The following is a 23,062-nucleotide window of genomic DNA, read 5'->3' as shown; positions in this document are numbered from 1 at the left end:
CAGGCGCCAAGATAGCATCTTGAGGTTACGGTACGCTTCCTGACACCGACTGCATGTCATGTCACCCTGGGCCATGTAGAATTCGACTCTGTATAGCGAACTAGATGAATCCCGCTAGAAGCATCCATGTCTTCTTTTCGTCTGCTTCTCCGTTCCCTGCCCCAATCCTAACCGTTGTTTCTCACCGGTGAAGCAAAAGCCCGCGCCATCCCCACTGTGTCTCGTAGCGTCATAGATAGAATGCGATGGAGTCGCTTTGGCCACCTCCTACCTCGCCTGTCATGCCGCCAATTCCAGGTGATTCGGAACACGAGCTCTTGAAGATTTCCAGGACCTACGAAAGAACCCGACCAAAATATATGTTTCATCGGGGATTGATCCCGATGAAAGGCCGCGTCCGGAAGAGCAGAAAGGAATGGAACCCCGCCAACCCGAGTCGTCCGCAGTTCTGTTACCCACTCGACTGACCTCATCGACCCCTCCGTGTCGATGAAATTATCTCGGCCTTGCTTCACTTTACCTCTTTATGAATTATTATAATCGTCCGTTCGCCTCATCTTATCTTATTTCTATTACTACCATCTCCGCTGTTTCCCTCCCATTCCAGAACGGCCTCCCACATTTCCCCTCCTTACTCCAGTCCATATTCCCATCTACGGCCTTCCCGCCTGCTTTGACGTTTTCAGATATCCTCAGGTAAGTCTCAGTAAAGTCCAGAATGCCTGCAATTGCTGCAATGTCCGCTCTGATTAGATTTTCTTATCTGACGGTTGGTCGTCTAGTTATCATCCACGATCATGTCCGCTGTAATAGAAGAGGCTACGCGCATTGCTCGCCAGTTCGAGTACTCGCCGGAAGAAGTGCAGCGCGGAGTGAAGGAGTACATCAGGGAGGTTGAGGAGGGGTTGTCCGAGGAGGGCACAACCTTAAGTCAGATCCCGACCTTCGTGACGTCTGTGCCCAATGGCACTGAGAAGGTACGGATTCCGCTCTGTGAGCAGTGCGAAGCCGGGTCTGACATTGTTGCAATAGGGCTTGTACTTGGCCGTTGACCTTGGAGGCACCAACTTCCGAGTCTGCTCTATCGACTTGCACGGCAACCATACCTTCTCCCTCACGCAGTCCAAGATCATGATTCCTCGCGAGATGATGACGTCAGGATCAGCAAAGGAGCTATTCCTGTTTCTCGCGCGCCAGATCGAGTCCTTCCTGCGCATCCATCACAACGAGCATTTTGAGGCTCATCTGAAACGCAAGATTGCGGGAACGGCCAGGGAGGAGGATTTGTTTGATCTTGGGTTCACATTTAGCTTTCCTGTGCGCCAGTTGGGAATTAACAAGGGTACGCTTATTCGCTGGACGAAGGGCTTCGACATTCCCGACGCCGTAGGCCAGGATGTTTGTGCGCTCCTGCAAGAAGCCATAGACGAACTGAACCTCCCTGTGCGCGTGGCTGCACTTGTGAATGATACCGTCGGTACGCTCATGGCTCGTTCATACACGTCTCCTGGCGAGACTGGAACTTTTCTCGGTGCGATCTTCGGAACAGGCACGAACGGTGCCTATGTCGAGAAACTCAATAAGATTACCAAGATGGCTAAGATTGAGCACTCTGATTACGACAAGTCAACCGGCGAGATGATCATCAATGCTGAATGGGGTAGCTTCGATAACCACTTGAGCGTTCTGCCAACTACGGAATACGATCGGCAGCTGGATGCTGACAGCAACAACCCAGGTATTCAGATGTTCGAAAAACGCGTCTCCGGTATGTTTTTGGGCGAGATTCTGCGTCTGGTCTTGCTTGACTTGCACAAGTCCCAAGGTCTCTTTAAGCCGGCTTCGGGTTCGGATGTCTTCATCCCAGAGTCGTCTTCCCTCTACCGACAATGGGGTATTGACACTAGTCTTCTAAGCATTGTCGAGGCAGATAAGAGCAAGGATCTCGAGCAGGTTAAATCCGCGCTGAAGGACCACCTGAAGGTTGAGCGGGCAAGCGAAAATGACTGCAAGGCAGTCCAGACTGTTGTTCACGCCATCGGCAAACGTGCAGCCCGCCTGGCTGCCGTTCCTATTGCCGCCACCCTTATTTCCACGGGCAAGCTGAAGGAAGAGCTGGTGGACATTGGTGTTGACGGGAGTTTGGTTGAGTTCTACCCCAACTTTGAGGGCTACTTGCGTGAAGCCATGCGCGAAGTTCCCGAGGTCGGTGAAGCAGGAGACAAGAAGGTGCGGATTGGTATCTCGAAGGACGGCAGTGGAGTTGGCGCGGCTCTTATTGCCCTTGTCGCAAGCAAAGAGGGGGCAAAGCCCCAGCTGTGATGATGACATATCTTGACGACTTCTCCTTTCTTGTTCATACTCTTTACCTGCCGTTTGACTCCCTTAACTCTTCGCCTCCGCCTGAGGCTTCCACGTCTTCTTGTATTTGATCTGCAGTAGCTGGGCTCCTTACGTATCCCCGGCACCCAGCAAAGAGGCAGGCATCATGAGAAATGGAAGTGTATCATTATGACTATGGTGTGATCCGGGAATATCCCTTTGACTATCATCTACGACGAATCACATGTTCCACGCTTCTACCTTGATGAATGCCGTCACATTTGACTCCGTCAAAAACAACTATAGCTCATGAGTAAAGACCTTGCTGACTACGGTACGTTGCCAAAAACCATTCAAAGATGGCTGCCTAACCCTAGAAACTCTGTAACAAAAGAAATGGATTTGATATGTAGGTTAAACAGCTGCAAATAAACTCAAATAAACACCCCAGATAACCCCAGCTGCACTCCCAAATACTACTCTTTTATCTAGCGGAACAACTGTGTACATTAACGTAGATACCACAGGGCGATATTTTAATCGAGCAATCATGATCGGTTTGAAGTCCTGCTCAGGTCAACACATACTGCCCAACCTTGCAGATCCATTATTCAAATCATTGCGAACTCGACCAGTGAATTATTATGGAGATAAACACATACCTCGAAAACAAGTTCCCACACTCTTCCGCAACTCTCCCCCTTGAGTAGATTGATCAGCGCCACGAAGAGGACAATATTAATGATCCCGCCGACCGTCCCATCCAGCAGGAACTTCATGCCGAAGTTGAAGATTCGTCGTTTCCTCCCTGACAGCGTTGACGGTTTCCAATTGGTTGATGGTGCTGGGATGAGTTTCTCTTTCACCTCAATAATTTGGCTAGTGCCGTTACTTAGAGCTGGCGAATGGGAGAAGGATCTTGCTCCTGCGACTACTTCTCCTTTTGGGGAAGATGGGGAGGCTTGGAAAAGGAAACCCGGAAATGTGATCTACTGAGTTATTAGTAGGGTGGTTTGGTGGTGGGGAGCGAGCGGATTGTACATACCTCAAGCCACTTCTGCCAGGAATGGTTGACTGGGACGATGAGGATCCCGTATGTTATAAATTGGAGGAGGGCGATAATATTCATGCTGAATGGTTTCTATAGAGCTGATTACTACTCCATATTTTCCAAAATAATTTGGATGGGTGCTGTAGGTGGATCTACGACGCGTCTAGGAGGGGAATTGACATACATCCTTCTTATACTGGTCTATGATCTGCGCCAGAACATTGGATATCGCATTTAGAATGGTACTTTGGACTGTTATGACTAGGAGGGGGTGGTAGGGCGGCATAATGATAATGATCGCGAACGATATTGGCAAATAGGAGTCCTGGCCGGGTTTGTTATGCTGCTGACAGTGAATTCATTTAGCCGGCTATGATCAAAGAGAGACTTGAGAAGATATGAAACCAAGTTAACGAGCGGAATGGAGTTGGTATTGAATGGATATGTGAATGTCAACACTGTCTAGGGGCTTGGGGTAGATCGTAGTACTAAAAAATTCCGTGTTGATTGTGTTCACGTGTCCTCAGGAACAGTATACTCCGCTGTAAGCTTGGAATGTGAGACATTAGCACTTGTGAGATGAAGCTTGCCTCTTTACTTTCAGGCTTATCTTCCGCTCAGGCGGAATTATGGCCAGCTAACTCTTGTTTTATCCGGACTGCGCGAAAGCTTAGGAGACGATAGATGCGGAGTACTCAAAAATCCGGGGAAGATCCAGCTTCGAAGAGTTTACTTGAGCCGCACTCAGTCACATATAACTCCAAATCCTCCTGAGATAAGCAATATATCTTCTACTCTTATTCAGGGAAGGAGTGCCTGGGCCCCTAGTCCAAGCATTGCCGCATTCTATTCTTCGTGTACCTCTCTCTACGTCTCCAACGTAGGCTCCGTGTACCCATGCAAACCCCCGTCCAAGATCCACTGCTCGTTATCATCTCTATCATCCTGAACCCTCCGCCACGTCTGTTTCCGCTCTTTAGGCTCGCCCTTCTTCTCTTTTTTCTCAGACGCCTTCCAAACAGGCCTCATAAGCCCACCTGCTGCAAGTAGAGGATTGCGACTTAACGCCTCGCCACCGCTCCGCTGGCGACCGACATCATAAGTGAGGTCCTCGGTTTCTTCATCTTCAACGGGCGCAGAAGTCTCAGCCGGCGCCGTCTGATACACCCTCCTGACGCGACCGCCTTTGATATCCAGGCTCATTATGGTCTTCTTCTTCTCCCACTCCGGCCGTGCCTTCTCTTCCATCTCGCGCATAATCCGTTGCTGCTTTTTGAGCGCCAGCGCTCGCTGTGATGGCGTCATCCAGAGGGTCGACGCAACGGAGGGCGTCTCGAAGTCCGCAGCCTCATCAACAACACGCGTACGTTTCGCGTTTTGTGCTTGGAACTGTAGAAGCTTGTCCCTGTGTGCTTTTGCCGCTTCCAGCTTGCTCGAAGATTGCGACTGTGATGAACCGGCGGCCATGCCAGGCCCGCCCTCCCGGTGCTGACTCTCATTGTGCGCGCGCATCTTCTCCTGTCCCCGCTCGGCCCGCAGTTCACGAATCATACTCTGAATCTCGTCGTTAGAAAGCAAGGGTGTTCCGCAGAATGAACACGGCTGCAACCCTTCTAACGAACAGATGATCTTCCCGCAATTTAGGCAGTTTGGCGCCGCGTCAAAGACCGGATGCAGCGTCCCGTAGCATGTACATTTCCTCCGCTCTGTACTTAGTGTCGGATTCGTAGAGACCTCTAACGCCGCAATTGCCGCTGTTAAATCAGATATGTTGTTTGTAGTTAGGGATCTGGAGCCTTTTGGCGTCACTGTGCCATGACCTGAACTTCCTCCGCCAGCCCTCGAATGCTTCGCCGCCTTGGACTTCACATTCGGCAGAAGATCTGATATAACTGGCCCAGTTGCAGAGGGAGGAGCTTTTCCTCCTCCTCCACCCCGTCCTGTCAGAGAGTCAGGCGACTGACCCCGCGACGACGCCGCGGACCCCTGGTGCGACGGAACTCTCAAGCTCGAGCTTGATCCAAGTCCAACATCTAACGCCTTGACCCCGCTCCTCTCACTCATGTAATCCTGCTCCATGTCCGCCTTCTTGTAACCCCCTGCGACATTTCCAAAATCGGCTGGCCGCCGTACAGGTCCCGCGCTATGCAGCGGTGGTTTTGTCTTCTTATTCTTCCTACCTGGCCCGGAATTCGAACTCGGACTTGGAGTTTCTGATGGCGACAGCCGAGACGTTTCCTGCTGGCGTAAAGTGGAAGAGCTTGCGGAAGTAGGATCTCCTCGTCTTGCGTTGAACGCAGAGATAAATTCGAATGCGGCGGGAGAATCGCCCAGAAGATTTTTGAGGTGTTCTGCGCCTTCTTCTTTAGAGAGAGTGGCGGTATAATTGAGGATTTCCGTTAAAGATTCATCGTCGAGGGGCAGGATTGATGAGAGTTGCTTTAAACTCATTTTGGTGTAGCAATGAATACAATAGTATAGATAGCTTAAGTCACAGCATTAGAGAAGAAGCAGAGATGGGGTATATATATCACTACTTGAAGATGAATCATGATGATCCACGATGCGGGCGGATAAGTTAGTCAAGTTAACTACCGTCTCTGCCTAGATTTCAAGGCAGCAACATCGCCTTGCCTACAGTACTGTTCGTTGTCCTCAAAGCTCCAGAGTTAGGAAGTTCTAGAAAGTGCAGGTAACTTGATCTTGAAAATATACCTGACGTTTTCTTGCGAATGATCAGAAAATGATCAGATTCAGAACCCGAGATTCATCATCTCAGGCTATTGTACATTCATTCAACCACATAATCATCTATTCCCAAAAGTAAAGCAAACCCATAATCCTGAAGATAGAAAGACAGAAGGAAAAAAAAAAGAATGAATAGAGGGGTAAAGTCATGATTTTAGACTTTTGTCAAGATGGACTAGGTCCTGTTGCGCCGGATATGCCAAATATGTACGTGTCAAGGTCATTATGGAGAATAATATGTTCAGCCCAGTCACACGGGTCCGCCTGCGATGAAAAGAGGGTGGCTGAAGAAGAGGATTATGCATCCCCATTCGCTTCGGTCTTGATTTCGGCCATGTCCGGGGTTATGCCGTTCTTCAACTTGCTCGGAGGAGGTGGTTTTTTCCCAGATAACTTTTTCGGAGCACTAAGCTTCTTCTTCTTTGGCAGTGCTGACGGAGTATCGTCATCCAAGGGGCGCTTGGGTGGAGCGGAAGCTGGTGTGTTACTGCTAATGTCCTGTGGTGTTTTATTTCTGTTGACTTGTCTGCCAGAAAGGCCGAGGCATCGATCTAGATGCTGTGCTACTCGTGTGACAACAAAGTAACGCGGGCAATTCGGACATTTGACTGTCGGAAACGACACCTTCTCTGGCGCCGCTTGTTTAAAGGAGCTATCGGGTGTTGTAGGAGGACTCGACGCTGGTGTATTTGACGTATTCGTTTGCTTTTTCTTCTTTGGATTCAACTTATCGGTCGCAAAAGGGTTCCCATGCACATCGTGCCCGGGTTTGCTGATCATGGGCTGCCTCTGACAGTATTCCCTGTAAGGATCAGGAGGAGGCCGAGCTCCAAGTCCAGTCACCGGATATAACAGACGAGGTAAACGGCAATCGGGGCAAATAATCTCTTTCGTAGTATTAAGCGGATTGCCCTTGAGGTAAACCTTGCCGTCTTCGAAGATAGCTGCATCGGTTTCAATTCGGATGTCCTTAAAATCTTCCGACTCCTGATCACCAGTTCTGACCGGGCCAGCGGGCTTAGCCCCGGCCTCTTCGCGCCGTCTAGCCACTTCTTCCTCTGCCTTCTGCCTTGCAACGACTACTGCGGAGCGCATCCGGGCCACCTTCTCTTCGCGATGAACTTTGGCGACAATATCATGAATGATGTTGTAAAAGGTATCATTCAAAACGTCACAAGTCTGATCTATTAGCACTGAATTTAGCGAACTAGTGTGAAGAACGTACCAGTTTCGCAATCGTCCCTGGTGGATAGGCGCTTTGGCCCTCAGTCCCATTCGATTCGCCCATGACTACAATTCCCTAGAATCAGAGCGTCAGAAATTTCAGGTGTGTCCTTAACCGGCGAAAAGCAGTCACTATCGAGATCAGAATGCCAGATGGCTGCAAATCCACCTACTGGGGCTCGTCAGACTGCTCGGCGAGCGGAGACCAGCGCAAGAGCTTTGATGCACAGTAGTTTGTAGTAGTGTATGGTCAAACTAACCTTTAATTACGAATCCTCAAGAGATGTTTGATGCCCTCGGCCCGTAACCCGACTATGGATCAAGAGCGCAGCTGCGAGAATTCTCAACCCAGAAATTGTGACTCCATGTACCATGCGGAATTCCAAATATAAAGCGAAAGGAAAGAAGCCCTGAGCCGATACCTCCGAGGGAATTGGTTGCGATATAAATAAGGGCGCGGAAGATCGAGGCCGAGATCAAAAAAAAGGGCGAAGGAGCGTCAGTAATCAATGAAGCGGCGCTGAACTCGGAAATAACACGGACAACCGTTCAGGTAAAAGCCATCTGTCTCTAGAGTCGTGGATGAGCGAAAGTTATATTATTTTCAGGAACACTGGAAGCTGCTCAAGGGAGTGTTAATGTTCGCATGGTAACCTTAAAACGGAACGGCACCCCAGATTGGGCTTACCTCATCACATCTATGAACCACAGTACACGAATCAAACATATATATGTATATATATATATTTCTGATCCTCCGCAGATCAGGCCCAAGAAAATTGATACCAAGTCAGAAGAAGCGCGGATGGTGCTGCTGGAGAACAGTCGTGGACCGCATGAGTTAAGGTGGTGAAGAGCCGCTGGCCTTGCTGGCCTCAGGTTGTTCATCTTATTAATTCTGCCGCTGAATCTTATCTTATCGCCATCTCCGCCTTGTCAATGTCGCGTTTGTCCGCGTAGGGTGTCTGTCCTGCTCCGCCAGGTCCGGGGTCTCATGTCTTACTCTCTCCACCACCATCCTTCGCTTCTACTGCTAGTCATTCTTGAGACATACCTACGTTATTTCCTTTAGCTAGTAAATTTCATAGATGGCATATCAGTTCTTTGCCAAAGCTCACCAGGCCAAGCGGTCCTCTTCCGCGTCCCCCCCACTTCCCCAACACTCATTCCCGCCATCACGAAATGCTCATGGAAAACCTCCAAAATACCCTCCTCCCATGGCAGCTCCTCCACTGTCAGCGCCACCAGTCGTTAATATGACTGCGAAGCTACCACTGACCGCCAAAGACACGTCCTTCCAGCCCCTCGCCTATCCTCACCCCATTCAACCAGGCTACCCTACTCCTCACGAGCACGTCACGATAGAACCAGTGAACACAGCACATATCCCGTCACTTTCTCGAATAACGAGCCTGCTCTTGCCCATTCGCTATCAAAACTCTTTCTACACCGCCACCGTTACGGATCCTGTGATCGCGTCCGTCTCGCGCGTGGCCATCTACCATGATCACCCGGCCGCCTTTGCGCCAGCGGCAGCTATTGCCCAGTCGCCTACAACAGGAACAGATAAAGTTATTGGGGGCATTCGGTGCCGTCTCGAGAGGCTTAATCAAGGCGTGTCTGAGGATCATGGGCAGCAACCGACCAACCTCTACATCCAGACACTGCATCTGCTCTCCCCATATCGTGGCTGCGGAATCGCAGCTTCGTTACTCAACTCGTTACTGTTCACGTCTTCTCCTAGTACTAAAGTCAGTTCCCCCGCGGATTATGAGCTATCTGATCTTGTGAAACATTACAATATTCGTTCCGTCACTGCACACGTGCACGAAGCAAACGAGGATGGCTTAAGGTGGTACATCTCACGTGGCTTCCAAGTTGAAGAGGAAATCGTTGAGAACTACTATCGCCGTCTGAAGCCTTCCGGTGCGCGGTTAGTGAAGCTACAACTTCGACGGGACCACAGAGAAAGCGCCACGCAGCAGCCGCCGGCCAAACAGCACAATGACAGGCAGAACTCCCTGGATTCGACTGCAAATGATAATGATGATGACTGGGAAAAGGTTGAAGCGGAAGACGAAATTGAGCTGGAGCAACTTGGCGTTCATTCATTCACAGAGTCTACGCTACTGGATGGATCAGCAAGAAAAAGGAGAAAGACTGATGGGGAGGTGTAAGATCTTCTTTTTTAGACTAGTTTTGGGCCTTTCTTTTCGTCGTCCTTGCATTTTGCTGCTTAGGATACCCTCATCGTTTTGTTATTAGATACTCCCATATTCTGAATGTAGAGGCATGTTTGTGTCAGCTCATGATTTCAATAATTATGTTCCTAGGACTCTCACTGTATAAGTCGCGCCGGCTGAACATGCATATATAGATTATTTTGGCTATACATGTATGCTGCACACTGCTTATGCGTCGTCCAGATGTACATTCGTAACCATGTTATTGTCTTCCACAGCCAAGGTTCAATATCAAGTGAAACAGAGAACGAACCTAAGAAAAGCCAACTTGCAAAATACCATGGTATTAAAATGGCATTCAAATAACAAAGTATTTATGAAACATTATAGTGGCACATAAAACGGAGCCTTTGGAGTTTAAATATTATAGTTCTCCGTATGCAGGAAAATCTCATCTTTGGACGAATCCGTCAACACCAACGACTGCAGCCTCGCAACAGCATCAGAGACTTCCATGCGCAGACTCGGAGGGCCACAGACATAAACGCAAGTCCGTCGCCCGAACGTCTTCGAGAAATCGTTGAGCATTTGGGAGACGTCAGGACGGCAATAATCGATTTTCCACCCGTTGCGTTTTTGAAGAGGTAGAGATGCAAAGCGTGGGTTTGGGCGGGCGGTTGCGGCGGAAATCGTTTGGATTGTCAGCTGGGGAAGGGCTGTCGTTGGTGGCTGGGGTTGTGATTGGGTTTGGGATTGATTGAAGCCGAAATCGAAGGGGATGTTTGTGGGGGTCTGCGGAGAGACGTAGGTGGATTTGTGGAGATATGGGGATGGAGACTGCAATTGGGGATGTTGTAATTGATAGGGAGACTGGTAGGGAGACTGATTAGGCGACTGGTAAGAGGATTGTTGGTAGGGTGAGAGGCCGGTGCTTTGCAATGGGGATTGGTAATTGGAAGAACGCGGAAGGTTTGATGTGTAGATGCGAGGAGGAAGCGCAGTGAGGGTATCTTCGTTTTCTCTACGCAATTCCTTCTCTCGCTCCTCGTCCCCGGCGGCTTCTTCACGGATGTATGCTGAGCTGCGCTTTTCAATCTCCTGAAGCGTATCATAGATTTTCTCCTGTACGATGTCACGGTATAGTTGCTGGTCCTGGAATGGAAACGGGTGGCCGCTGTCATCCTTGACACCTGTAAGGAAGAAGTAACAGTGCACTGTGTTGAGAGGTGCATGGTCTCTGCAGATGCGCAGCTCTTCCTTGAACCAGTCAATAGATTCCGGGTCTCTCAGGGCCCAGATGACTCGAACCGATTTCGTCACGGCCTTGCCCTCGCGCATCTTCTTAATCAAGTCCAACAAGTGGCTGGCAATAGCAGTAATACCACTACCGCCGGCAAAAAAGATAACATCGTCAAAAGCTGCCATCTGCCGCCGCATACCTCCGTAGGGCCCCTCGAGGAAGGCGGTCCATGTTTTGAAAGGTCCGTATTCGACGGATTTGCGAAGGACATTGCGCGTGAATCCACGAAATGGTCGGAATACGAGGGCTAAGTCACGGTATTCCTCACCGTACTCGGACGGGAAATCGTTGCTGCATAGCGAGGCAATGGTGAAAGGATGATTCTGAAAGAACGCAACTCCTGGCATGCGCAAGTACACATATTGGCCAGGCTTCCACCTCATCTGAGTCGGGACAGTAACTTTAACCGCGTTCTGCGGTAGGACGGTGATTGCGGAATCTTCACCGATCATGAATGACAATCGCAATGGGTTAGTCCAGTTGAGGTAGCCCAATCTCACAACGTAAGAAAGGACCAATATGGCGACAGTAGACCACAGATAGGCCCACGACGATAGGTAGTTCTTGGTGTGCCAGAAAAGCATAGCAACGAAGATGACAGATACGGGTAGGTGAAGCTTCAGGAACAACTCGTACATACAGTTCCTCAAAATCGGTAGCGAATGGATACACAGGAAAACCAGAGGCACAAGTGCCGCCAAACCAGTGCCATACACGTATATGTGAGGCGCGAGGTATAACTGGTATATCTCCAGCATGCCATGCTCCCAGATTGGTGTGACGTAGAAAGGAACTGTGTGGACCAGACTCAAGAACAGGCAAATATAGCCAGCCCAGCGATGAAGCACATTTAATCTCTCATGGCCGATACCAGTCAACATGCTGATGAAATTTGCCCTTGTACTCATCGCCACGATCCACGGAATCATTGCAACTGCGAGCATTCCTGCGCGAATAGCCAAAGGAGGCGAACCAACCCTAATAGACGAGTAGTAGAGCGGTTGTGGGACAAAGCAATAGAGCGTGACGAAAACCAACGCCGCGAGAATGATCGCCGACGCTCCAAGCGAAGGGAAAACAATCCGGTACTTCCCTACTCGTACCTCCGGAAGAGAACGGTAGAAGATCCAGCGTGCGAGTGCAATAGCATTATTCAGCGGTGCCACAGTCGAAACAGATGACTGTTGTTTGGTATGGAGGGACCCCTGCGCTGGGAAAAACAGCGTAGTGGAGCTATCTGTAGCGGCGCTCGGAAGCTCATATTCGTCTTGAGGACTCTGGAAACCCGCCTGCGGTTTCTCCTTGTGTATAGCGATTCTGACCCGATCACCCCAGGTATGATAAAAGCGAATTGCTGTTGCGATAGCCAGCAGCACTAACGAGAAGTATACCCAGCCTCTTCCATACTTGCCAGCTTTGGACCATGAATCGCGCTGGCGTTCTTCAAGCACCGCATCACCCCAGGGAGTATCGCTAGGGAAGTCAATGCGCTTCACAAGTATGGTAACATAATCCCAAGGCAGCATGATTTCGCGTAGGTTTCGAATCCCACAATGAGTGATGCGGTGTCACAACCTCAATGAGCTCGTGGGCTGGGTCCACGTCCCAGGAAACCAGCTTCAAAACCAGAGACCAGGTGACGATGAAAGAGCGAGATTCGTCTGCTGTTTATTCTCAAACCCTCAGTCAAATCATTGAGCAGAGAGTTCGTTGGTAACCATAGCACTTTGATCTTAGTGATCTCGACAACGTCAAGACTTTCTTTTTCCTAGTCGCCGTCGAGACTAGCGAGTATGTAGAGAGATAAGATGTGATCGGCGCAGAACGAATGAAGCAAACAGTTAGAACTTCTCTTGTGGGCGGCCGAGAGATGAAAAAGGTGCATGGCAGAGGAGGGGAAGAACAACCGGACTTTGAGCTTACGCTCAGCATCCTCAGCACCGGTCATGAACTCCCTGGCAACATGGATGGAGCAGTGATAGTAATTGGTTGTCACACTTCCCATGCGGGAAGAACACAGTTCGGCGGTACAGGACTTCGTCTCTTGCATCTGGCGAACTTAGAAGGGAGATCTCCTGCGAGACGAATAGTGGATTGGCTGGACCGGTGCCTTGCTGAAGCCGTGGCCAACCATTGACCGTGGAGGGATGTGCCAAACTGTGCCATTTCTGCAGAATATGGTCAGTTCGATCCCCGCTAATGCGATGGCCTGGGCTCTCGTCACCTTGAGCAGGCCTTATGGCGGCGTGATTGGGCGGGGTCCGCATGGGTTCGGCGGTAAGCTGGGCTCTCTCATTCGCTCCAAGTCTGCGATAAGCAACTCTTCTTTTAGGAGAAATCACTGATTTGTGAGCTCCGATGAGAAAAAAGTTTGATTGAGTATATCGATTCCTTTCAGCGCACCTTTGATGCCCGGTACCAGGGAGAAATTATATGGATGTTGCACATGGGGGAAAGCTTTTCTCTCCACGCGGGGCGATATTGGTCGGTAAGACTCGATAAGAACGGAGGAGACGTAAGAGGACCCGACCGTAACACACGCTCATGTGACTTAGTAGACGCTCAGATGGCGCCTGAAGAGAGGTGCAGGTTAATATCTGGAATTCTCCTGAGCTGGCAGATATTGTGCATACGAATCCAGATCACATTGTGACCAAACGCCCTAACAAACAAGTAAAGCAAGACCAGAACAATGCTTTCTATAGATTCAGTGTCGCTAGCGAGATGTTACGCATCAACCATTTTTGCAAGACCAAGGAGTCTGAGTAGTTGTCACTGTTCAGTTGGAAATATAGAACAACCAATGCCGAAATGCCCTAGATCCTATAGGAACCGCAATCCCATCGCCATTGCTGTCAATTCTGTCGTCTACCAGCACAAGACTCAAGCACCCAGACTTTCGAAGACGCGAAAGATGCCAATTTGGAGGAAAGCATATAGGATATGTCCTCGCAACCTCCACTCTCTCCCGTAGCGACATGGCGTCCTGGACGAGTTCGGGTGGTTGGCTGGATAATCTATAGACTCATAAACTCATACTCTTCACATACCATCTCATAGGCAGGGAAAATCGTCAAACATTTACCATTACTCAATATCTCCGCCCCAAAGGTGTGCATGACAGGTGAGTCAACAACGCTGCTTTTGAGTGGGGAATGCCACGTTAAAAGCTCCAACTGAGCCGTATGGTACAAATACGGGCACTGAGCATTGGTGTATAGTCACACGCCAAAGACCTCAGAATTGTTCAGGTTCAAAGGACTGTAATGCACATGGAACACGTTATATACGCGCTTTTCGAAGAACAAACTCGTCATTATGGATAAAATCAGCGTCAGATCGGTAGGTCTTCGTGAGGCAGCGAAAGCACTGCATCGGCAGTAATGACATTGCTGCTAGCGTTCCCAAACCGAAGACAATGGGAATCTATGGTTGAGATGTCATTCAATTGTGCCTGATTGGTTTATTTCCTCATTGGAGGCATTAGTTCCTGCTTGCAGGGGTGGAGACGGCTTAAAGATTCATGGAAATGACGGAGAATTAGCATCGGCTTCAGCTGGTGCCGGTTACAATTGAATAAAAGCCGCAGAGACTTCGCCCAGGGTGGCGTCTAGAAGTATCTCAAGCCTCTCGTCATCGGATGCTAGAGGTCATCATACCTGGGGCACATAGTAAAATCCAGGCTCATTTGCATGTATCACATGCCTTTTTAAGAAGAACCAGGCGAGAATATCAGACGCCTACCCCGTCATTGAGAGCAGTGGCGGTCGGATTAGTGGTCTCGCTCATACAGTAACATCTTTCCAGGTCGCAGTTGTTGAGTGCGAAGCCATGATAATTAGGCCTACTATAGCCGCCAGAAAAGCACGATCTTGTTGATGCCATTGAGATAGATTATGGCAGCAAAGCTACCCATGGTGAATGATTTTGGTCAGTTCTAGAGCGGAAGGGTTGCACAGCTCGTAAATGTAGATATGGATAAGTGGTGTTGGCGGACTGCAGTGGTCTTGCGGCAACTATATGCTATTCACCGCCTTCATGCATTCTGCCGCAGAAAATCCGATTTTCTTCGCAGCATTTCAACCGCGAAATCCAATCGAGGGATCAAGCTCTCAAGTCCCTGGTCCAGAGAAATGACGTCGACCACAGCAGCAGTTCCGCAGGCTTCAGCGCCGTCACTCGCACTTCCCCCTTCTCAATTCGCCCGACTCCAACCTCACGCCTACCTCCTCGCTCACCTCTCGCCCCCCGCATCAAGCCAACAGCAATCCATTCGAGCCAATGGTCGCTCCCCTCAGCAGTTTCGCGTCACTTCCGCGAATACCGGCTCTTTAACGCACACAAATGGCAGTGCTGTTGTGCGAGTCGGTGACACTACAGCCGTATGCGGCATCAAAGCGGAGATCCTACACACAGAAGACATTGCCTCATGGAGCGTCTCACATTCATCCTCATCCCCTTCTACCTCCAACAAGCGACGGAAAGTGACAAATCCAACCGGAAATCTCGGCGAAAACCGTGAAGATAGCTCGAAAGAAGACGAAGTCGAAGATAACTCGTATATTGAAAACTTCAGCTTACTCGTACCAAATCTCTCGCTGAGCACCGGGTGCGCTCCTGGATTCATCCCCGGCGCGCCCCCTTCTACATTGGCGCAGTCTCTATCACATCAGATTCTATCTTTATTGCATAGCTCGCGGCTAGTCCGGGCTGAGGACCTGGAAATATGGTACCAACAACCGAACTTCGGAGCGGAAGAGCTGGAACGTCATAAAGAAGGTGAACAGATGGATGTGGATACCAGGCAGGATTCTGATGAGGCTACCCTGGAGAGACGCGAGATCAAGGCCTTCTGGGTCCTCTACATAGATATCATGATCATCTCGCTGGCAGGAAATCCGTTCGACGCCGCTTGGACTGCCGTCCTGGCAGCTCTCCGTGACACAAAACTGCCACGCGCATGGTGGGATGCTGATAATGAGACGGTGGTATGTTCGGATCTCGTCTCTGAGGCTCGCAAGCTATCGCTGCGGGGACTGCCCGTTGCCAGTTCTTTTGGCGTCTTCGAAGCCGATGCAGCGGCGGGTTGGAGAGCGGTTATTATTCCAGACGCAAAAGGAGACAGGAAATCAGCGGAGGGCGATAGGAAGAATATTCAACGACGATGGATTTTGGCAGACCCTGATGGTTATGAGGAAGGATTAACTCAGGAGAGAGTCTGTCTCGTCGTAGATAAAACCGCAAATGGCGAGGTCAACATTCTGAAAATGGAGAAGAATGGCGGGTTCGCAGTGGACAGAGGAGAATTAAAAGAGTTAGTGGAGATTTCGGCCCGAAGATGGGACGAGATAAACCAGATTCTAGGGCAGTGTTGAATTGTCCTACGAGTATGATGTTTACGACGACTTCACAATAAATTCATAGATGCTCCATTCCTAGAATAATCCTTAGTATACACACTCGGCCCTCCTTACCCTTGGGCCAGTCCATCATTATCTGCGAGCCTGAAACTCCAGTAAGTAGCACCAACGCCTCCCCCTACTAGCCTATCCAAGCCGCACCAATAGTGAAAACCCCTACTCGGATGTCGCAGTAGCATGCCTCGGACTCCGCCGCCGCCTTTTGGTAGGAGGTTCATTATCCTCTTTAGAAACTGGAACATACGACCAATTCTCCTTAGCGTGAGCCGAATCGGCGACTTCCCCTTGACCTACAGGCTGGGTCTTCTCCGATCCCGCCTTTCTGGGCATGTAGATTGAAATTGAGAACAGATCCAAGTGTTTTGAGCCTTCATTCTTGCCACCTGGTTGCGTCTTCTCATTGCTGTTCTTGAGGTTCTCCACTTCACTCTTGTGACCGGTATTCTCCAAGGAAGGCAGACGTTGATTCTTTCCATCAGATACCTTGCCAGCCTTGTGAGACCCTTCGTCTTCATCTGATCTGGAAAAGATGAGAGCAAAAAGGCCGCGGCTCCTGCTCCTCTCTGAGGAAGGTGCGCGGTCTTTCTCATCGTTTTCGCCGTCCCTCCTGTCTTGATCTTCATCACCTTCGGCATCGGAGAAATCCCACATCTCGTGAACTTGACCTTTAGCCAAGGCAGTGCCCCATAGTGAGATTAGAACCCCAGGAACAAGGTATAAGAGGGCCGGCTGTGGGTGGTCGAAAATTTGCATGACAGCAAGAGTCGCAACCATGCCGATTGTGTATCCAACAATGCTAGCTGTGAAATATATCTTGGGGAATGAGCGAGCGTCACGATATGGGGGCACTAGCTCCGGTTCGTTAGGTCGAGCGGATGGTGCCCAGAAACGCTCACCCCATCCTCCTGTCGCTGGTTGATAGAGTGGCTTGACAAATCCCAGCCCTTCATATTCTGATCGTGCCTTAATCATGCCTTTTGCCTTGTAGTATAGGTACAGGTCAAATCGAAGAGCAAGACCAACCATCATTCCAGGGATGATAATGTCACCAAGCCCCAACATAGCCAGAGAGACTGTATCAGGAGCCTCGCTAGGGGCAGATGGGCGAGGGAATAAAAGTTTGATTGGGACGTCTAGTTTCTTTGCAACAGTCACCATCAAAGGAGTGAAGTAAACAAAGTAAATATCGTAAAAGAACAGCGAACCAAGAATGAGTGAGCCGGTGACGAAAGTGGATGGCGACATCAACTGCAGAGTACCATAGCAGAATGAGAATCCAAGGAAGTTGGTTAGCCACCATGGCTTCGAGACGAATGTAAAGTAGGCCACCGCCGGTAGTGCCAATACGCCACTCAGGATATCCAGCGCGCTGAGTGAGCATTCCAAATGAATCACACGGTGTATGTGGACACGTAGCTTCGCTCGCCAGTACAGAGCCTCACGAAGGGCCCAAAGCGCTCTCACAGCCAGGTTAGGCAATGGGATCGAACCAAAAATCCCCGGCAGAGGAGATTGGCGTATATCAGCTGGCTCTGAAGTAGTCACAACGGAGAAGACTCGTTCAGACCGTGATGGCTTCCAGGTCCGCCCACCGCGGGAATACTTACGCGGAAAGATAAAAGACCTCGAGACTGAGAGGGCATCCTTCACAAATGCCAGGGCAAATAAAATACCCATTTGTGAGAAATAGAAACCAAGTATCTTATTCAATAGGTCGGCCCCCGCATACTTGATCACCAAGTACAGGCCACCAAGGGTGGCGCCAGCGGTCAAAGGAAACACCAAAGCATCGCTAGGGGCGAGACCCTCCATCTTTTGGTCATCATTCCAATGTTCTTCGTCTTCGTCATACTCTGACTCGATGGCATCGTTGTCAGTGTGCTTGGGTGGTTTGGCAGCGGAACTTGGCCTTGAAAGTGACGCATGCGCTCCAATGTAAAGCGGGAATAGAGCTGATAGAATCACATGCCCATATGTTGGCAATAGTGGCTTGACAAGTGTGAACTGATACAGCGCTTGCCCCAAGAGCTCCGCAAGTGGGCTGACCTCAGCCATATCAATATCAGGTTGGCAGTCTGGTCGTGATACAAAGCGCGTTAAAAAGCGACAGACAGCCGCGCGATCTTTTTATCCTGGGTAAATTGAGGTGCTGAATTTGCCGACGAAGATAAGATTTCTCAGTCCATGGATGTTGTCGATGGTTCAAAGAAACCAGTCCAACAACATTTGATGCCAAGGCCACTGCCAGCTCCGCCTCGGAGCTCAAACTCAAACTCAACCGCCGCGCCGCCTCTCCACGCATATAGGTATTCAATCTACATACTCATTTCCCTAATTATGGCAACTGATGTAACATTCGATACGAGCATGGTAAATTCCGTTCATAAAAATACCAGACTGCATGGCTGATCTGTTGCAGGGCTCGTTCACGGTAGAGCTTTACAATTCGCATGCTCCCAAGGTCAGTTGCGTTACCCACCCAGCATTTCGCACTCGATATGAAATCCGCTGACATTTATTTTGGACATAGACGTGCAAGAACTTCGCGACACTTGCGCAGCGCGGCTATTATAATAACGTCATCTTCCATCGCATCATACCGAACTTCATGGTCCAGACCGGTGACCCTACTGGCACTGGGAGAGGAGGGAGCTCCATCTACGGCGAGAAATTCGAGGACGAGATTCGCTCAGACCTAAAGCATACCGGAGCCGGGATACTGAGCATGGCAAATAGCGGACCGAATACTAACGGAAGTCAATTCTTCATTACACTGGCTCCCACGCCTTGGCTCGACGGAAAACACACAATCTTCGGACGCGTCAAAAGCGGGATGAGGATCATACAGCGAATGGGGCTTGTGAAAACGAATAATGAGGACAGACCGCTGGATGAAGTCAAGATCCTGCGCGCAAAGGTGGTGGAAGCAGGGAGTGAGGAGTGAAGCCTCCAACGATTGTTATCCAGCTGTCGGCGTTTCGAAGCCCGAATCACGACCAGCTGGCACCGACTCCTTGTACTTCTGAGATGAACCACGAATAGGTTAACAACCAGAAGAAGCAAGCGCAGGCTAGCCGCCCTGGCGTCAACACCCGCGTCGAGTAGGCCTAAAGAATGAGGTTCGGATAGAAACCCGACCTTAGGGGCGAGGTGTAGCCGATTTACAAGGGTTTCCGCTAGGTTGCTGTATGACAGGATCTAAATCTTGGTTCTAACATTTGAAGAATCATATAACAATAGAGATGTGTCACTACAAACGAACCGCTTCCATCAAATGTTTCCATCCAGAGCAGCAGATACAGAGTGACAATATTCTATCTACCACTCCCTAAACGCAGAACCAGTGAAGGATTTGCGAAGTAGACAAACTGCTACGGAGTTTGTGTGCAGTCTGGCTGTGCAGAGCACCAGGAGTGGTATGGAGAAAAGAAAAACTTGTGCAGCGAAAGAAGTTCCTTATAATGCGCGGCTTCTTGTCGGTCTAGCCCAATGTGTGCTAGGGCGTCCGGAGCTCTATACGCAGGGCGACACGGCGATAATTATTGTGCCCAGTTACTCGAGGAAAAGCGTCTGATTCTGTAGAAACGAAAATCCAGTATAGTCCGCTGTGCTCTTAGTTTAGCATCGATAATAAGGTCTCGCTATTCCATGTATAATTTCACAGTTCTTACTCGTGCCCAACAATGCTCGCTCCCCACTTGCCTAGTGGAAGCACGTGATCTCGCGGCTCCTTTTGTGTTTCTTTCGTGCGCTTCAATTTTCTCCTCGCTTTTGCTCAACAACGTTTCGTCCTCGGACCAGCAGCCACCACAAATGGGTTGCAGGACTCTAAAAAGGCGTCAATCACTAAGCCTGCCTACGTGATGATAGCGGGGCCATCTACACTGCGCAGCAAGCTACACTAAACTCGGCCCTGATACTAGGTCTCGACGAGTAGCCAATACAATGGAGTCACTGGAGGAAACCCATTGGGAGGTGACCATCTCCGGCACTGGGGTTGCCCAGTCACTCCTAGCTTTGTATGTTTATTCCCTGACTGCAAGCTGCTCCTTATGCTAATATATAAGCAGAGCCCTTTCTCGGTCAGGTAAAAAGGTCCTCCATGTTGATAAGAATCCTTATTACGGAGGTCCAGAAGCCGCGCTGAGTCTGCAGGAAGCTGTAGAGTGGGCTTCAGAAGTAAATAAAGGTGGGAACACAGTTGGCCGGTGATTCCGAACCTCCCGCTGACTCATGTTCCTCCAAGGTAGAGACCGCTTGTCTTCCTTTTGAGGACGCCACGGTGCTTACTCCGGGCTCTTCTGAGTCTGGATCCGATTTATCACCTTCTAGGGCCTATACGCTGTCCTTGTCACCGCAACTCATCTACTCCAGGTCCCAACTGTTGCCAATCTTGGTGTCATCCAAGGTCTACCGGCAGCTTGAATTTCAGGCAGTTGGGAGCTGGTGGATATATAAATCAGCCACTGGCGGAGACAAGGAACTGTACAGGGTCCCAAGCAGTCGTGAGGATGTTTTCGCTGATGACTTCATAAGTATGAAATCCAAGAGAACTCTCATGAGGTTCCTTCGTCACCTGAGTCAGAACGCTGCGACTCAAGAGGCATCAGGTGAACTGAGTTCAATGCTTGAGGAGGAAGATTTAGCCAAGCCTCTTCCAGAATACCTTACTGCCAAGTTCCACGTCCCGCCTGAGCTCTATAACCCTCTTCTATCGCTTTCTCTGTCGCAGGCGCCTGCTCAGAGCACTATGGCCCATTATGCTGTTCCTCGCATTCAGAGACACCTGGCATCCATCGGAGTCTTCGGCCCAGGTTTCGGGAGTGTCTTGGTGAAATGGGGTGGCAGCTCTGAAATTTCGCAGGTGGGGTGCCGTGCCCTTGCTGTTGGTGGTGGTGTGTACGTTCTGAATACCGGAATCGAGAATTTGAATCCAGGCGAGTCAGACGATTCACGCATTCGCTTGCGATTATCTAGCGGTGAAGTCATCAGCAGTACATATGTGGTCGGTTCCGACTGGGATCTTCCTTCCCCGCCAAACACCCTGTGTGATTGTGACAAAGTCTCACGGTCAATCACGATTGTGTCATCGCCTCTTGATGAATTGTTTCCCGTTACGGCAGAGGGTGGCCCAGTCCCTGCCGGGGCTGTTGTAGTATTCCCAGCCGCCTCACTCGGGCTTACTGACGAATCGCCGCCGGTCTATATATCCGTGCACTCTAGCGAGACTGCCGAATGTCCGGCAGGTCAGAGTAGGTTCCCATCTTCCTTTTTTTCTCCGCACCTCGCCTTTCTTATGATGACTTTTCCCAAAACTTATCTACATTGCCTGAATTTGCATTGTTGAGAATTCTACGAACTGATAATGGCACATCTCTTTACCCCTGACTCGCCTTACTTTCAACGTCATTGCGTGCTGATGTTTGTGCAATAGGTGTTTTATACGGCAGTGTCAGTATCGCTGGCGTGCAGGGGCAATCCTTGATTGCGGATGCTATAGATAGACTACTGAAGTCTAGCGCCGGGCCAAATGCGAGGGTATTGTGGTCACTTCGTTACACACAGCTTGGGCGGGCCGTTAAGGGTGATACCCGCCCCGCCAACGTCGTATTGGACAATGTCATCCGGTTTCCTGCGCCTAGCCTAGACCTTGCATTCGATGATTCTACGATTGACTTGGTGAAGGATGCTTGGTCCGTGATAATGGGAGATGAAGCCTCTCCAGATGATTTCATGAAGTTCGAGGAGCGTGAAGACTACGATGACGAAGAATGATGTGGGTTTAGGTTCGAGGAATGGCAGTAATAATAGTGCCACTGAAATACAAGCCTTCCATGTCAACGAGCCATTTCTTTCCCTACCGCCAGTAGAACCATCCAATCTCAAAAACCAAATCTCCATTACCGTACGTAGCACTGTAGCAACTCAAACAAGGTCCTAGATACATCGATTGAATGTCTAGTCACCTTGTTTCACTGCGTCCTGAAGATCTTCATTCCGGCTTTTCGTATATACAGCTCGGATTATGATAATAACCTCTTGACGCGAGGACACATAGGCTTCATGGCAAGCATGACCCTGCATACGATGTGCCACCAAATTCATTAGGTTCAATATAGTCAGCCGGATTGGAATCTCGACGCCAGTGACAGGTATAAATCGAATTATAGGCAGTGGGCTCCAATATATAACATTCGCTCGATGTTGATCAGCGTTGCGGATCAGACCGAAATACCGAGATTCAATAATAATATACGTCATTGATTTCTAACTACCATAGGAGCGAAAAATAGTCCTGTATTGCCTACTGCCTAATGCCTAATATCATCATCTATTTACATATTTCGTAGAATCGGACTGATCTAAAATAATGCCGAAACTCGGTTACATGACTTGATCGGCCCCGTTGACAAATCGAAGGACAAGTCTAGCATTGAGGCCGAATAAAGGAGTAAAGCCATTAAGCCCCACCAAAATCTGCAAAAGATGCCTGCTATCAAATTCCCCGATCTCCAATCATGGACCATGATGGCGACATATCGCGCCATACCTAGCCCAACCACCTCGACGTCTTTGATCCAGAGTCGACGTCAAAAAGCAGAGCATATTTACCTGATGTTCATCCTTTGTCGCGCGAATTAGCAAAGTTCACGATGGAGTTGAGTGGACTGTTATGTCCAAAGTCTGGAACCAATTTCGCTTTGTCCAAGAAGCCTGGACCCGTGAACCCCTAGGCCTGGGAGGCTGGGGCTGGAATTGGTGTTCAGTTGGCCCATGAACTGGGATGGGACCCACGGATTCAGGATATGAATTT

At 49.7% G+C, this 23,062-nt stretch overlaps 10 protein-coding genes across 10 annotated transcripts; 5 read left to right on the top strand and 5 right to left on the bottom strand.

The window, feature by feature from the left end:
• The first annotated feature begins 592 nt into the window (after positions 1 to 592).
• Positions 593 to 2,693, top strand: glkA (glucokinase glkA). The gene is made up of 3 exons (XM_073734364.1): positions 593 to 696; positions 783 to 977; positions 1,033 to 2,693. The coding sequence occupies exons 2-3, from the start codon at positions 798 to 800 to the stop codon at positions 2,320 to 2,322; spliced, it is 1,470 nt and encodes a 489-aa protein (XP_073592755.1). The 5' UTR covers positions 593 to 696; positions 783 to 797; the 3' UTR covers positions 2,323 to 2,693.
• BDW70DRAFT_104340 (uncharacterized protein) lies at positions 2,530 to 3,812 on the bottom strand. The gene is made up of 4 exons (XM_073734363.1): positions 3,558 to 3,812; positions 3,368 to 3,463; positions 2,985 to 3,311; positions 2,530 to 2,889 (listed from the first exon to the last, which is right to left on the bottom strand). Exons 1-4 carry the CDS (start codon positions 3,657 to 3,659, stop codon positions 2,737 to 2,739), a joined length of 678 nt encoding a protein of 225 aa, XP_073592754.1. The 5' UTR covers positions 3,660 to 3,812; the 3' UTR covers positions 2,530 to 2,736.
• Positions 3,813 to 3,977: 165 nt separating this feature from the next.
• Positions 3,978 to 5,895, bottom strand: BDW70DRAFT_142527 (C2HC5-type zinc finger protein). Its single transcript, XM_073737941.1, has one exon. The coding sequence runs from the start codon at positions 5,822 to 5,824 to the stop codon at positions 4,241 to 4,243; it is 1,584 nt and encodes a 527-aa protein (XP_073592753.1). The 5' UTR covers positions 5,825 to 5,895; the 3' UTR covers positions 3,978 to 4,240.
• A 523-nt stretch (positions 5,896 to 6,418) lies between these two features.
• Positions 6,419 to 7,409, bottom strand: BDW70DRAFT_152884 (SGF11 family protein; the record flags this gene model as incomplete). Its single annotated transcript, XM_073739529.1, has 2 exons — positions 6,419 to 7,300; positions 7,347 to 7,409. The coding sequence occupies 2 exons, from the start codon at positions 7,407 to 7,409 to the stop codon at positions 6,419 to 6,421; spliced, it is 945 nt and encodes a 314-aa protein (XP_073592752.1).
• Positions 7,410 to 8,342: 933 nt separating this feature from the next.
• BDW70DRAFT_142525 (GNAT family N-acetyltransferase) lies at positions 8,343 to 9,644 on the top strand. The gene has a single exon (XM_073737940.1). It carries the CDS (start codon positions 8,434 to 8,436, stop codon positions 9,520 to 9,522), a length of 1,089 nt encoding a protein of 362 aa, XP_073592751.1. The 5' UTR covers positions 8,343 to 8,433; the 3' UTR covers positions 9,523 to 9,644.
• Positions 9,645 to 9,676: 32 nt separating this feature from the next.
• Positions 9,677 to 12,917, bottom strand: BDW70DRAFT_142523 (putative metalloreductase transmembrane component). Its single transcript, XM_073737939.1, has one exon. The coding sequence runs from the start codon at positions 12,352 to 12,354 to the stop codon at positions 9,946 to 9,948; it is 2,409 nt and encodes an 802-aa protein (XP_073592750.1). The 5' UTR covers positions 12,355 to 12,917; the 3' UTR covers positions 9,677 to 9,945.
• An 889-nt stretch (positions 12,918 to 13,806) lies between these two features.
• BDW70DRAFT_152881 (3' exoribonuclease family protein) lies at positions 13,807 to 16,203 on the top strand (the record flags this gene model as incomplete). Its single annotated transcript, XM_073739528.1, has 2 exons — positions 13,807 to 13,822; positions 14,978 to 16,203. The coding sequence occupies 2 exons, from the start codon at positions 13,807 to 13,809 to the stop codon at positions 16,201 to 16,203; spliced, it is 1,242 nt and encodes a 413-aa protein (XP_073592749.1).
• Positions 16,204 to 16,234: 31 nt separating this feature from the next.
• On the bottom strand, positions 16,235 to 18,650 carry BDW70DRAFT_104273 (aspartic endopeptidase). Its single transcript, XM_073734362.1, has one exon. It carries the CDS (start codon positions 18,301 to 18,303, stop codon positions 16,405 to 16,407), a length of 1,899 nt encoding a protein of 632 aa, XP_073592748.1. The 5' UTR covers positions 18,304 to 18,650; the 3' UTR covers positions 16,235 to 16,404.
• cyp1 (putative peptidyl prolyl cis-trans isomerase (CypC)) lies at positions 18,586 to 19,192 on the top strand (the record flags this gene model as incomplete). Its single annotated transcript, XM_073739527.1, has 3 exons — positions 18,586 to 18,618; positions 18,668 to 18,709; positions 18,779 to 19,192. 3 exons carry the CDS (start codon positions 18,586 to 18,588, stop codon positions 19,190 to 19,192), a joined length of 489 nt encoding a protein of 162 aa, XP_073592747.1.
• An 838-nt stretch (positions 19,193 to 20,030) lies between these two features.
• On the top strand, positions 20,031 to 22,603 carry BDW70DRAFT_142515 (putative Rab geranylgeranyl transferase escort protein). Its single transcript, XM_073737938.1, has 4 exons — positions 20,031 to 20,267; positions 20,319 to 20,437; positions 20,499 to 21,500; positions 21,683 to 22,603. The coding sequence occupies exons 1-4, from the start codon at positions 20,194 to 20,196 to the stop codon at positions 22,021 to 22,023; spliced, it is 1,536 nt and encodes a 511-aa protein (XP_073592746.1). The 5' UTR covers positions 20,031 to 20,193; the 3' UTR covers positions 22,024 to 22,603.
• The last annotated feature ends 459 nt before the right edge of the window (positions 22,604 to 23,062 follow it).

This window comes from Aspergillus foveolatus (genome assembly GCF_047715535.1).
Source record: "Aspergillus foveolatus strain CBS 279.81 unplaced genomic scaffold BDW70scaffold_61, whole genome shotgun sequence".
NCBI classification, from domain to species: domain Eukaryota; kingdom Fungi; phylum Ascomycota; class Eurotiomycetes; order Eurotiales; family Aspergillaceae; genus Aspergillus; species Aspergillus foveolatus.
This window is presented reverse-complemented; position numbering and strand designations above follow the sequence as displayed.

Excerpts from the sequence above, each read along its gene's own strand:
- glkA (XM_073734364.1), top strand. The coding sequence starts at position 798 with ATGTCCGCTGTAATAGAAGAGGCTACGCGCATTGCTCGCCAGTTCGAG. Across the intron at positions 978-1,032 it reads TGCCCAATGGCACTGAGAAG|GGCTTGTACTTGGCCGTTGA; the intron begins GTACGGATTCCG and ends TTGTTGCAATAG.
- BDW70DRAFT_104340 (XM_073734363.1), bottom strand. The coding sequence starts at position 3,659 with ATGCCGCCCTACCACCCCCTCCTAGTCATAACAGTCCAAAGTACCATT. Across the intron at positions 3,464-3,557 it reads TAGACCAGTATAAGAAGGAT|AAACCATTCAGCATGAATAT; the intron begins GTATGTCAATTC and ends TCAGCTCTATAG. Across the intron at positions 2,890-2,984 it reads TGTGGGAACTTGTTTTCGAG|GACTTCAAACCGATCATGAT; the intron begins GTATGTGTTTAT and ends TGACCTGAGCAG.
- BDW70DRAFT_142527 (XM_073737941.1), bottom strand. The coding sequence starts at position 5,824 with ATGAGTTTAAAGCAACTCTCATCAATCCTGCCCCTCGACGATGAATCT.
- BDW70DRAFT_142525 (XM_073737940.1), top strand. The coding sequence starts at position 8,434 with ATGGCATATCAGTTCTTTGCCAAAGCTCACCAGGCCAAGCGGTCCTCT.
- BDW70DRAFT_142523 (XM_073737939.1), bottom strand. The coding sequence starts at position 12,354 with ATGCTGCCTTGGGATTATGTTACCATACTTGTGAAGCGCATTGACTTC.
- BDW70DRAFT_104273 (XM_073734362.1), bottom strand. The coding sequence starts at position 18,303 with ATGGCTGAGGTCAGCCCACTTGCGGAGCTCTTGGGGCAAGCGCTGTAT.
- BDW70DRAFT_142515 (XM_073737938.1), top strand. The coding sequence starts at position 20,194 with ATGGAGTCACTGGAGGAAACCCATTGGGAGGTGACCATCTCCGGCACT. Across the intron at positions 20,438-20,498 it reads GGCTTCAGAAGTAAATAAAG|AGACCGCTTGTCTTCCTTTT; the intron begins GTGGGAACACAG and ends CCTCCAAGGTAG. Across the intron at positions 21,501-21,682 it reads CGAATGTCCGGCAGGTCAGA|GTGTTTTATACGGCAGTGTC; the intron begins GTAGGTTCCCAT and ends TTTGTGCAATAG.